The 14,529-nt window shown below is 30.7% G+C and overlaps 1 protein-coding gene across 3 annotated transcripts in view; it reads right to left on the bottom strand.

Moving 5' to 3' along the window:
- The window catches only part of LOC114299820 (Peptidase S41 family protein), a 23,834-nt gene extending 19,042 nt beyond the window's left edge, over positions 1 to 4,792 (bottom strand). The window contains exons 1-3 of one of the 3 annotated variants that reach the window (XM_082886450.1): positions 4,270 to 4,792; positions 1,705 to 1,824; positions 1,125 to 1,262 (exon numbers count right to left, since the gene is read on the bottom strand). In XM_082886450.1, coding sequence (XP_082742576.1) covers positions 1,125 to 1,262; positions 1,705 to 1,824; positions 4,270 to 4,692 — 681 coding nt within the window. In that variant the 5' untranslated portion in view covers positions 4,693 to 4,792. The remainder of the gene's footprint in view (positions 1 to 1,124; positions 1,263 to 1,704; positions 1,825 to 4,269) is intronic. The other 2 variants (XM_082886451.1, XM_082886452.1) reach the window with 2 other exon arrangements.
- Between the last annotated feature and the right edge of the window lie 9,737 nt (positions 4,793 to 14,529).

Raw genomic sequence — 14,529 nt, 5'->3', positions numbered from 1 at the left:
TATTGAAAACATAAAGCAGTTTCTTCACAGCTTTCAGACTCAAACCCATGTGCAAGGCTGGGAGCAGATAGCACTTGTCACCATGCCAGGTCACGACCTCTAATAGTTACTATTTTTTTGGGAAAAAATAATAGGAGCTTATGTGGCGGAAGTGCATATTAATGAGTACAACTGTCTTAGAAACACACATTTTGCATCATACGAAGTTTAACATCGGGAGAAAAAAATATTAAAAAAAAAGTGCTCAGTTTAGTCCCCGTTGGATGGGGTTTGGGACAGATATATATATATATATATATATTCTCTGAAGTTCTATGGCTCAAATACTATGGATTGAGCATTATTGTCTGTGTTTTTGGTTGTGGTTCTTGCCCCATGGGTGTGTAGGTGTGTATGTCTGGACATGTGGACATGACCTTAGGAATTCAGTTTTATGTGGATTATAGAATCATGTGACCCTGGCCACTACACTTCAATTTTAGGAGATCAATAAAATTACAGTTGCAAACAACTTTAACACAAGAATATCGCCAAATAATATACTTGGTGCCACAATGTGAACTATCTGAAAAAGAATACATAGAAGCTAAATAGATAAATAAAGTAAGAATTAACTGCATTCACATACTATGCCAATGATTGTAGAGTGTAAAATACTAGATTTAGGACTCGTTTGGCAAGTAGTTGTTTTAGCCTAAAAGCCAAAAAGTTATTAAAAAAGCAAAAAAGCCTATAATCTATACAAAAAAGTCAAAGATTCCTTTTTCTCTCTACTTTTTGCACATATTTTCGTAAAAAGCCAAAAAGTCACCCCAAACATACTAGTTTTTTTTATCTTATATTTTAGCCAAAAAGTCAAAAAATTACTAAAATAGCCTGTTCCCAAACGAGGCCTTAGTACATGTAGCTAAATCACTAGTTAACTGAAAACTTGGTAGGTAACAATGTAAATATTACTCATTCCAAAATAAACTGCATCCATATTAAGAGTCATACAAATAACAGAGTGACTTGTAGTATTACATCAATTGCAAGCTTCAATAGCAAATATTCAGTTGGTAGTACAAAGAAACGGATAAACCAAACGAATATTAGCATTTTCACCAAAAGTTTTGACTTCAAACCTGTCTCACACCAGCAGTATGGGCAGGTCCATCCAAAATGAGCCCTAATACCTTCAGTTTCACAGCTCCATTCTCATCTGGAACTTCCCTAAGGTTTATTCCAATCCCAGTCATGTCATATCTCGCCATCTTGGAGAACTTTCAAAAATGACGACAGTTACATATGCCATTGAATAAGAACACTGAAAAGCTCAGAAGTAAAAACCACGTATTTATACGAGGGATCAAAGTTAGGTGCACAAGAAAAGTTCTAGAAAGATCAAACACCAACACACGAGTAATGTCAAACACTGCCTGTAATAAAAGGTGAATAATAATAAAACTATTTATAAAATATAAAAAATAAAAAAGGCAAGAAATATAGATAAAATTAATCTGAAATAAGTAATTCAAATAAACCTAATAAAGGCTGATGCAGAAACAATGGGAGTGGGTAAACAAAGAAGTTCAATGTGGAGCTATACAAGTGGAACTTCAAAACAACAGCAGAAAAAGCATTTACAAACAAATTGCCTAGGCATTACAAAAAAAGCAACACGAGTGTACAAAAGCAGAAAAGAAAAAATTGAGGATTAATTACCTCAGAGGGAGAAAGAAATCGTGTATAAGGGTCACCCAAGCTGGCCAACATCCGCCGGATAATATCATGAGCTTTTGATCTTGTCTGAATGGAAGTGGCTAAAATATCTTCTTTCTTTCGCTGGAACCACAAAGGCTAGGTATGTCATATAATGTCCAATAGTGGGTAACCAAAGTGTGCCAGATAATGCAAATTGACAGACAGCTGATTCAAAAAATCAGAGCTAATAACAAAGGTGGCATAGTGCATATACAAAATGACAACCCAAAGCAATATATTATTTGTCATAGAAACCATTAATCTTTAATTTAAGGGGGGATTTGATAACCAGATTCAGCACTTAAAACTGAATGTATTAAGTGATCATCAATTAAGTCCGTTTGATGGCCATAATTAATATCACTTAAAAATTTAAGTGTCTCTTAAAATGCAAGTTAAAATTTTAAAAACAATTAAGTCATATGAAACTTACTTAATTCTAACTGAATTTATAAATACTAAACATAACATCAACATACACTATTACAAAATATTCAAAAATATACACAATTACAACCTCACCACCACCACCACCACTACCACCATCACTATGCCACTACCACCACTACCACTATCACCACCATCATGCTACAATAACTACCACCACCACCTTCATCACAATTATTATTGTTGCCATAAGTACCACCATCATTTTACTATAGCTACTGTTGCTACCACCACCATCACTATGCCACTACCACCACTACCACTATCACCACCATCATGCTACCATAACTACCACCACCTTCATCACAATTATCATTGTTGTCATAAGTACCACCATCATCACAATATAAAAATTAAAATATACAATTTAAAAATAATAATTTTCAAATTTAATCCTGTACATATTAACCAACTTATTTTTAGTTCAGCACTTAAATTTTTATCAAACAGCTTTTCAACTTAAAAAATTCAGCATTCAATTTTCATTTCAATACTTAATTTTCAGTTTTCAATTTTCAGCTTTATCAAACACTACCTAATATTATAGATTATTCAGTTTTTTCTCTTAAACTCGTAACTCATATATAATGTGCATATATTAGCAATATAACAAGATATATATGGCCATATATAACTAGAAATATGTGTGTTTCTATTCATATATAGACGCATAGTTGGACATATATGTAAAAAGAGGAAGAGATATGCATATACAATATAACTAGAATTATAACCAACTGGACTAGCCCAATTGGCCAAAACACCTGCATTTCACTGGGAGGAGCTTACTGGGTTCAAGTCTTGTCACAGGCAATTATTCCTAGGCTACAGCGTCCTATGTACCAAAAAATATAACTACAATTATAACTATATCTATTACTATCTTATATAACTATATATAAGTTTAGAGTTTATAAGCTATGAAAATATTTATAACTTAATTGTTAAGAATATTAAGAATATCTATACGTCTATACTTTTATAATAAGGCAGAACCCCATTTGGTGGAAGTCAGTTTTTGAAACCCTGTCACCTTTTTTTCTAATATAAGTAAGCCCTATCACTAGGGATGGCAAAATTTCCCAACCCAGTTGTATTTGTTTCAACCCGATTTTAATATAAATGGTTTGAGAGCACATTGATTGGGTAGGGTGAAGTATAGTGGTAGGTAGGTTAAAACTATCAAGTTTATAATAAAATATGAAATTGTATCATTAAAATAGTTGAGTTTAAAAGTAACAATCGTGAAAAACCCGAAAAACCCGATCCATTGCCATCACTCGCATATTTTATTCCCAATAAAGACTACAGCTTTGATTAATTCATGATGAGCTTTTTAAAACAAACGAAAAAAGAAGTGACAGTGCTGCACGATGGATGTTTCCTTGTAATAAGGGTGCAGATATAAGTGCATGTACATGTAAATATAAATAAAAATAAAAAGATCATCAAATGACAAGATAATGAAAATGAGTCATGTTTCGTTATTTTTCATTTTCCTTTTAGGGAAAACACAGAAAACTCATTTGCCAAACTATTTCCAAAACTATTTTCTGGAAGACAATCCACATTTTAAGAAATGCCAACAAGTTTTTTTTTTTAAAACTATTTTGGCACAAAAATTGAAATGATTGATGTTCTCAAAATCAAAAATGCTATGTACCGTGAAATTTATCCCGAACAAATTAATAGAAATTTGGGCGGCCTTTGTTACAGGTGATTATATCTTATTTTAATTTGATAGTATATGTGTCAGGCTGCTTGATACAATTTGCTTACATATTATTAGACAGAAATACCTTAAATAATTTTTTTTTAAAAATTGATTATTTGAAATCTGCAAAAATGGTACTTTTAGCTTCTGCTTGCTTTCTTATTACCAGTTTTTAGCTTAAAAATTGAAGCTCTCTCGAACAGGGCCAACGAACTAGTCTTGATTCCTTTTCCTGGGTAATTTTCTGGGAATCTAAAAAAATTGTTGTTCCAAAATTTTCATTTCGTGTGTTCATAAAAATGTTGAGATAAATATATATATATATATATATATATATAGAGAGAGAGAGAGAGAGAGAGAGTTACAAGCCAAGTATCAGGGGACCATCGATGTCGACCGGTGTCAATAAAGCTATCATTGACGATCTCCCAAGCTTCATCGACAATCCGTTCGTTGGTGAGCAATCCAGGAGCAGTCTCGTAGCGGTCTTCGGTCTGGTCTTCTTGGCGACAGTAGTCAGCTGAAGAAGGAGGAGGTTGGGATTGAGTGAGGAGTGATGAATCCAATGCGACAGAAGAAGGGGAAGAGAAGAGAAGTGAGAAGGAGAGAGCACCAGTTAGGGCACCAATTAGGGTTTTGTGAGGCCAATTGAGAGAGTTGGTGGTGGTGGTGGTGGTGGTGGTGGTGGTTGTGGTGGTGAAGAGGAGAATTGGAGGAGGTTTGGGGGGAGAGAGTGAGGATGGTGGTGGTGGGAGTGAAGCAGAGCAGTTACAGAGGAGGAGCCTCATCTCATCTCCTCTCCTCTGTTGTGTCTTGGGTAGCTTAGCTGTTTTTGCTAATAGGATCAAAACGGAAAAAATAACATAATTTTATGCCGTCTTAAAACATAATTTTTGAAAAAAAAAATTAAAATTTTGTTTGATTGAAATTTTTTCTTTTTAAAAAATTCAAAATCACTTTCTCTCTCCTACACATCAATCAATTATTTTTTCTTTCCCCTCTCTCATTCTCATTCATTTTTTCAAATCATTCTAAACTCCTATACTCCAAAACTATTTTCAAAATATACAACTAAATAAACTAAAAAAATTTCTAAATTCTTTCCTTCAAATTTTTTTTGAAAATTTATCTCCCAAAACCAAACCAAACACGCCCCTATTTTTAAAGGGACATTTACACAAATTTTTTAATTTATAAATTTATATTCTATTAAGTCTTAATTGAGATTTTTTACATTTTTAAATCCTATTCACCTTGCTTGTTTTCATTTTTTAAAAAATATTTTTCAAAAAATTCTACTTTTTTATTTTTCGTATTTTTTTGTTTTTATTAAATTTTTTTAATATTTTAAACAATTTTTTTACTTTTTAAACACACCTAACATAAATATACCTAAAAAGTAAAAAAATGTAAAAAATTTCTTTTAAAAATTCACTAAATACCAAAAATACAAAAAAGAATACAAGAATTTAATACATTTTTTATATTTTTATGTATTTATTAGTTTTTTAAAATATTTTTTTACAAATTTTTTACTTTTTAGATATATCTAAGTAAGATGCATCTAAAAAAGTTAAAAAAATGTTTAAAATTTAAAAAATATTCACTAAAAACAAAAAAATACGAAAATCAAAAAAGTCAATTTTCAAAAAATTTAATCCAGAAAACTCAAACCAAACACACTGATTAAATTTTTAAAAGTCAGAATTATCCTTAAAACAATAATTGTTCATCATTTATGATTATTTATAGAAGAACATAATGATTTAACATTTATTTTGATTTTTAAAACTTGATAACATCAACTTTTAAATTTAAAAAATTTAAAAAAAAATTATACGCAAAAAAAAAAAAAAAAAACTATGTTTTTGTTGAAAAAATTGAATTCTTTTTTTGTACAAAACTCAAAATTTTGTGTCTATAAAGGAGCATAATGATGGAACGTTGATGTGCAAAATTGAAAAAACAAATTAAAAATAAAAAAAGTTGATAATGTTTTGAGTTTTAAAACTGGAAAAAAACTATTCATTGTGTTTGCTTTGAGATTTTTAGATTAAGTTTTTTGAAAATTGAGTTTTTTTATTTTCGTGTTTTTTTGTTTTTAGTGAATATTTTTAAAATTTTAAACATTTTTTTTACTTTTTTAGATGTACCTTACTTAGATGTGTCTAAAAAGTAAAAAAATTGTGAAAAAATATTTTAAAAAATTAAGAAATACATAAAAATACAAAAAATATACTAAATTCTTGTATTTTTTTATATTTTTGGTATTTAGTGAATTTTTAAAACATTTTTTTTACAATTTTTTTACTTTTTAGGTGTATTTATGTTAGGTGTGTCTAAAAAGTAAAAAATTTGCATAAAATATTAAAAAAATTTAGTAAAAACAAAAAAAACGGAAAATAAGAGTGTAGAATTTTCTAAAAACTGTTTTTAAAAAATGGGAATCAAGTAAAGTGAATCAATGTTTACGATTTTATTGAATAGTTGAATCAAACTAATAAATAGAATCTGTTTTTTTATCAATTTGTGAAACAATTATCTGTAATATTAATATGCAAATTTGATAATGTTTTTAGTTTTAAAAATTGTGAAAAACTGATAATATTCTCAGTTTTACTAAATACTATATATTGGTTCAAAAAATCTTAAATATGACCTAAGCGACTATAACATTTATAAATAAGATTTTTAAGTAATTAATTATTTAAATTATAATTAAATATTTTAAAATAATATTATAATTAAAGAAGAAAATAAGTCTTAATTAAAAATTAAAATGACGTAACTAAAAACGCATATAATATAGAAGGTGTATAATAAATTACTCCAGTATTGAAATATATAATTCATTCTTGTTATGTTTGGTTATAAATAATTTGTTAAGTTTTTAATTTATATATTCTTATTTTTAATAATTTTTTTAAATACTCTCTATCTGGTTTAATTTTGAGAATTAATTTTGAAATATAATTTTTTAAAAAAAGTTTGTAAAATTTCAAAACTTGTCTGGTTATATATTTTGAAATTAATTTTGAAAAGATTTATAATATATATTTTTTTGTAATTGAATAAATGGGGTGTAAAAGAAAAATTGATTGATTGATTGATATGAATACTGTGAGTGAATGAGAAAGGCGAGCGGAAAAAAAAAATGGTTAATTTATATGTATTAAAGAGAGAGAGAGATAAAATAATTTTTAAAAAATATAACCCAAACATAGTTTTTGAATTTTTTATTACGAAAGTTGATTTGAAAAACACAAAATTTATTTTTTATTTTTATTTTTTAGATTCACTTTGATCAACTTTAACAATATATAATTTGTGGATTTTATTTTTAAACTCACAAAAAAAAATATAAAAAAAATGGTATAGTTTGAATTTTGTGTAGTTAAATTATTATTTTTTAACAAATATTTTACTTCTTAAGTCTATCTAAAGTATGTGGATTTAAAAAGTACAAAATAAAAACAAAAACTTATTAAAATACTTACAAATTGCACTAAAAAATATGGATTAAAAATATTAAAAACACATTTTTAAAAAATCAAAACCAAATAGAGTGTTGTCTTTTCATATGAGTTGTGTCTAAAATTATATTATTTGAGTTAAAAAGTCAATAAAATTAAAATATCTATATATATATAGGGTTTTTTATTGATAAATCTCATTTAGAGGTATTCTATCCCAATAAGTCCACAAAGAAAAATTATAGCCTAATTAGTCTTATGTATTTATATTTTTATTCCATAAGTTCTTTTTTTCCTGATTTATATTTTTTATTTGACTAGTATACCCTTATGTCTATATGTTGATATATATTATATATAAAAAAATAATATACATGTTTCCCTCTGCTTTTTGTTGTGGTAGGGTTTCGTTCCTATAGGAGAGAAGATGACGACACAAAGTTCGTGGTAGTGTTTCGTTGCGGTAGGGTTTCATTCATGTAGGATAGAAGATGACGATTCAGAGTTTGTGCCATATTTTTTTTTTCTGTCATAGTTATGATTTCAGCCGAAAATCAAAGGAACAGAGGAGGATTTGAATCGAAGGAACAGAGGTAATGGTTTACAAACTTGTTCAGTAGATTGATTGAAACCCACATTCGACTGGTTTGAATCAAAGGGAAATAGGAGATGGATTTGAATCGCAACTATTTTTGTAGCCAGTCTATGTTGTTACATTTTTTTTTTCCAACTTCATTTTCTGAAATTGATGGACATGTAAGTTTTATTTGGTTGAATGGGGTTATAAGTTTTGGCTGGTTATGTGGTTGAGTTATGGCTCTATTTTTTTAATGGGGTGAATATTTACATCACAGGAAGAATGTGAATGTATATGAAGGATTGTATACTTTGTTTCTTACTTTTAACATTATTATCTAGATTAAATTTTGGTTAGTTGGTTGTATGGGGTTATTGGTTTTGGCTGGTCATGTGTTTGAGTTTTGATTTAAATTTTTGAATGTGGTGAATATTCACATCGCATGAATAATATGAATGTTTATAAAGTGTTCGGTTTTGAGATTAGCTGTGCTAAACATAGACTGTTTTTTTTTTTTTTTTTTTGCATGATGTGATCAATGTTAATATTTACATTAATTTGAATTGAAAATTTGTCATTGTGTTGTCAATTGGTGTTAATATTATTCACACGTCAATATAATATTGAATAGTGAATATGTTTTCACTGTATTCATTACCACGGTGACAAGGTGATGTTAAGGTTCACATTAGCATTGTATCAACTTACATAACGACAAACCTCAACTTTCATTTTGAATACAAACATGATGTGAATATTCATACTAAAACATATGAATGTGAAAGTTCGAATGAATTATAAAATATAGATGAAGGCACTATGGTTTCAAAATGTTAATTACTAATATGGAATGGTGATATTAAAGTTCACATTAAAATTTCATTGCCCATGAATCACATTAAGCCAATAATTATGTGCACACAATTGTAAAGCAGCTGACAACAATGTAAATGTTCACATTTGATTTTTAACCTCTAAAAATATGACTACATCAACATTGCATTAACCATAAACCATCATTTTTGTGTGTACATAGACATGAAGTGTATGTTTATACACAATCAGATTATTAATATGAATGTTAACATCACGAACAAAACATCAAATGAATTAATTTAGTTACATTAAACCAATGGTTATATGTACATAATTATAAAATAACATAAACCAATATGAATATTAACATTGACTTTCTAGTAGCAAATATTATGACAACATACCATTGTATCTTATTAAGTACAATCAAAATAACTAATTATGGTTCTTTTGTCCAATGTATTCTAATGTTTACAAAATCACAAAGGATGTGGAATTCATATTCATATTTTTCTTGCCGATGTAAAATGTGTCTTTAGATGCCTTGTACATCTCTAGCACGCATACAATAACACCATTGAACTTCATGCATTTGTCGAGGTCAACTTTGTTGATCCTCAAAACATTAAACAACTACCAAAATGACGTTTCCTTCAAACAATCCAACTGAGGATCCGAGAGCATGGACCTCGTCATCAGTTTCACTAACCCAATGACGTTAGGTTAGTAGTTGACCTTTTTCATATTCACTTTTTAGGGGGGGCTGGCTATTTGTCCAAGTTTGTCTTTGACGTGGACGTGTCCTCTTTTTATATTGCCATGAAATTGATGAGCAACATCTGTTTGTTCAATTCGAAACAAATTTACTGTTAATGGTCACAGATGGTAAATGATAGCAAGTACAAACTATATGTGTTGTGAATAGTAAAATGATGTGACCATGGTTGCATTGAGCAAAACCATGATATGAATATTCACATGAACACAGTACAACATAGGATAAAACAATAAAAGTCAAATACATGGTGTGAACATTCAAAAAATCAACTAAGTATGATATTTCCTACAATGAAAACACTAATGTGAACATTTGAAATACTAATGTGAACATTCATATATCTAAGCACAAGCGTGAACGTTCACATCTTTGGGCACTGATATGAATGTTCGCATCTATGGACAATGATGTAAACATTCACATCTGATAAAGGATTGAATGGAATAGGGATGGATTATGCATTTGTGTTGGCATTAGCACAAATTTATTTGGCATGTATTTCACATCAATTCATTACAATCAAACGTGAAGGGGAAACACAACAACAATAATATCAAATAGTTGTTTTGGAATTCACATTGAACCAAAAAGAGGGGGGAAGGAGTGTGAATATTCATAATAACTACATACTACCAAACACCATGACAATATCAACAATTCATTAACTACAAACTATAAAGTTTTGCATCATACCCAAACATGATGTGAATATTAAGTTGACAAACATGGACAACATTAAGCTAGAATGGATAATTGTCAATGGTATTTTTCACATTATATTCATATATACATGTTGATTCACAATGTTAATGTGGAGATTGATATTAACATTGTATCATATTACACAACCACAAAAACAAGCCTTGTTTTGAATATAAAAATGATGAGAATGTTCACATTTATAACTTACAAAGCACAAAAACATGATAACATTAGCAATACATTAACCACACACCACAATTTTTGTGGGAATCAAAACATATTGTGAATATTCATATTGGTATAAATGTCAACATCAGAAAACAATAGTTTTATCCTTGTATCACATAACAAGTCTAAGAAATGAGGTTTTTCATAGGTGTTATTAGCCTGATGTAAATCTTCACAATGTAACATACAAATGAATTGGTCCACAACAATCATGTAACAATTTTATGCACGTCATGGTTTCTATGTGAATGTTTACATCTTGGAAATAGCAACAACAACAATAAAAACAAAAAAAATCTAAAAAAACAAAAAAAAACAAAAACAAAAACTTTAGCGGATTTACATCCATTATGAGATATCATCAATACCAACGACAATTGCAAGAAAGGAAAAATAACAACAATAAAGACCAAAATCGTATCAATATAATCACGAGGATATGTGGAAGTTCACATTGGGACAAAAAATAGTTAGGGTTTAGGATTTAAATACAAAATGAGTAAAATTACTTACGTTTGGTACCCATTATGAGATGGTTAGATTGTCATAGATAATCATTGTGAAGATTCACAATAGAAACAAAGAATGAGAATAGTGATTTCAGCAGCTAACGACATAAAGGAGACGATAAAGGAGTTGAGGCGATGAAACGATGAGATGATGAGACGATTTCACAGGTATGGAATATAGGTTTTTTGCGAGATTGTTTCCACTTTGCCTAGGAGTGCTCTTATCACGACCCAAACCCGCCCCTATAGGTTTAGCGTCGTAACCAGCCAGTAATCTTTGGATTACCAAAGGCCTCTTAACATAATAATGAATAATTAGGGGTTGCGAAAACAAATACATAAACTATACATAGTCCATCGAGTTGTGAAGACATACATGGGATTGATAATCTTAAACTTTTATAAACATACAAGTGATGTCAAAATATACAGTATTTACACGTCATTTCATGTACATAAAAAAAAAAAAAAAAAAAAAACTTATTCATGGAGCAAAAGAAACAAAGTCTTATACAATCATAAATAACACAGCCACTAGACTTGACTTAATCTGGAACCTCCTCAAGAGGCACAAAGGTTGGCTGACAAAAACTAAAACGCCAGGTCCTCAACTCTGAGCCTGGTTACGTACCTGATCATACATACATAATATAAATAGCGAGCGGAAGTCCAGTGAATAATAACAGAGTAAAGGGTTGAATGAATGATGTCTCGTAACTAATTCAGAAATCAGAGTTCATATCAAAATATATTTACATCGAATTCTTGTTCTAAGCATATACAGAAACCAGAGTTCGTGCTTTATTTTACATGGCTTATCCGTTAGCGCTAACAGATCCTTTACAAAGCTTCTTAGATTATACTTGTCAGTTCCATAGAAGAACCTCCAGCCGGGTACGGATAACTTGTCAGTTTCATAAAGGAACCTCCGGACTGGGAACGGATAACTTGTCAGTTCCATAAGGAACCTCCAGCCGGGTACAGATAACTTGTCAGTTCCATAAGGAACCTCCAGTCCAGGTACAGATAGCATACTTGAATTATAGCATAAATACCACAAACATTTGTCAGAGTTGGACAATCATTCATAGTATAAAACATGACATTACATAAAACAAATCTTATTCCATATACAGAAAATAATTTAACTTGAACATAACTTTACTAAGTTATTACTCACAGATAACAGAAGGCTCCAAGGACACAGACAGAGTAGGCAATTCAGATATCTGGTGGCACGTGACCTACACAGATACAGAATAAATACGTACTAAGCTATACACTCGGAATCATTAACTCGGTTCTTTCTTGCTTTGATGTGTTTTTACTTCTTTATCCTCATTATGGTGTCTTAAACTTGGACTAGGTATACCTAGGATGGAACGAGAATGCAAAAAATGCACTTGAAAACACTTAACAAAACTTGCTAAAAACAGGGTCTTCGCTCGAGCGGATATGCAAAATGTGAGTAGTCGCTCGAGCGCAAGATCTATCACTTGAGCAGTCTGCAAACTTTTGCAAAAATGTTGGTTGCTTGATTTTTCCACTCGATGCTCGCTCAACGCTCGCTCAAGCATGAGAGACATGCCCTCGCTCGAGCGCAACTTTTGTTGCTTGAGCAATCTGCAAAACATAAGAACTTCTGGGAGCATACATTTCACACTCAAAAGGAATTCTGGTCGCTCGAGCGGAAGTGCACGCACTCAGAGTGGTCGCTCGAGCGTAGGAGCAACATTTTGGAATTTTTAGATTTGTTCCCAAGGTCAAAACTAAATTTCAAAATCACAAATCTTATTCTTTTGCACCAAAACTCAAGGAAACATGTCTAAACTTGAGGAATATTAAGAAATAAGGATCATTTCATGAAATCATGGCCCCTAAGCTTGACAATTGAGCGAACTCAAACTTGAATTATGAAAACATAATATAGATATGACATGCATGTAAATTTTTTTTTTTAGGTACTTCGGAAAGGATTAGAACAGACCACAAAAGAACAAAGGAAAAAACATAAAAGCAAGAAATCGAACAACTGCAAACAAAAGGCCTAGAGTCTCTGGTATTCACGCCACAGCAGGTCAGCCACCACCAAACTTTGAACCTCCTCAGGAGGGTCTTCCATGACAGCCAAATGTTCTTCTTGATCAGCTCCAAGCTTAGCCAACTTATCAGCACACTGGTTTCCTTCTCTCAAAATGTGTTGGATAGAACATCTACATCTTTTCAAGAGATGTCTTGCATCTTCAACAATACTCCAGAAATAAGCATTAACAACAGTTGCGTTTTGCAACAGATCCACAACTTCAGCCGAGTCTGATTCAATCAACAATTTCTTGAACTAAGGCATTTCAAACATGATTAATTAAAGTCAAATGGTAAGAAATATGATGAATCCTCAGCACCAAGTCAAGATAGACACATGCATGCGGTAATTCTTTGATTTCAAACTCAAGATGTTATGATGTATGCATGCATATATTGAATGACTTAACTTTCTTCAATTCTAGCTCAATTCCTATATGAATTTACCTAATTCACTTGTTTCTATGCATTAATCAACTACTTTACAAGGCCAAAGATTAGAATTCTTACCTAGAGTGTTAGATTCATAAGTTTAAAAACTTCAATCTCCAAATTCACTCCTATTCTTCAACAATTCCTAGCAAATCTCTCTTTTCAAGCTCTTTATCTCAATTATTTCCCTCTCTCTCTCTCTCTCTCTCTCTCTCTCTCTCTCTCTCTCTCTGTTTGAGTTCAAAGATATGAGTGAATGAGAGTGTAAAGTATGGGGTGGCCTTATATAGGCTTACCTAGTGGTGGTTCATTAAAACTAATCAAATGGGCATTAAATTAATCTAATCTAATCGTTCCAAATCGAATTTCAATTAAACCTATCATAAAATTTAAAAAATTTCAATTAACACATAAATCAAGTCAATTTCTGAATCGAATGCCGATAAGGCCTTCAATTCGCAAACTGACCGAAAACATGAACATATCTTTCTACGTTAAACAGATATAAACACACATAAGGGAATATATGATGCAAAATTTTACTTTAATTACTTATTAGGCATAATTAAGCATGGATTAACGTTAATTATGAGTCGGGGTTGTTACAGCTCCTATATTTTCGAATTCCGTTGGTTTGAATGGCAAAAAACATTCAAAAACGTAGCAGGGGTGTTTTGGACAAAAAGATAGGTATGAGACTTATTGGAATAGTCAAAAACAATTTGGGTTAGATGGAATAAAACACTTAGTAATAGGATTTATCAAAAAATCACCTCATTAACATATTGACACCAATACATGCAATCAACATTCTTACAGACTAACTCATTTATAATATATATATATATATATATTTTTTGGGAACCTGTACGGGGAGCAAATATTCCGGCGTGCCCGTATTCCTTTCTTCTGAGCTCCGTCGATGTCTGATCACCTGCGAGCAAGTAATGGTGAGCTACCCGGCGGTGTGTGGCCGGAAAAACCCTCCGACGGTCAAGTTAGCACACACCTTAGAGGGAATAGAGAGA

The sequence above is a fragment of the Camellia sinensis genome, chromosome 9 (genome assembly GCF_055761805.1).
Source record: "Camellia sinensis isolate YWXY chromosome 9, ASM5576180v1, whole genome shotgun sequence".
Classification (NCBI taxonomy): domain Eukaryota; kingdom Viridiplantae; phylum Streptophyta; class Magnoliopsida; order Ericales; family Theaceae; genus Camellia; species Camellia sinensis.
Note: the sequence above shows the minus strand (reverse complement) of the source record. Positions and strands in the feature narration are given on the sequence as shown.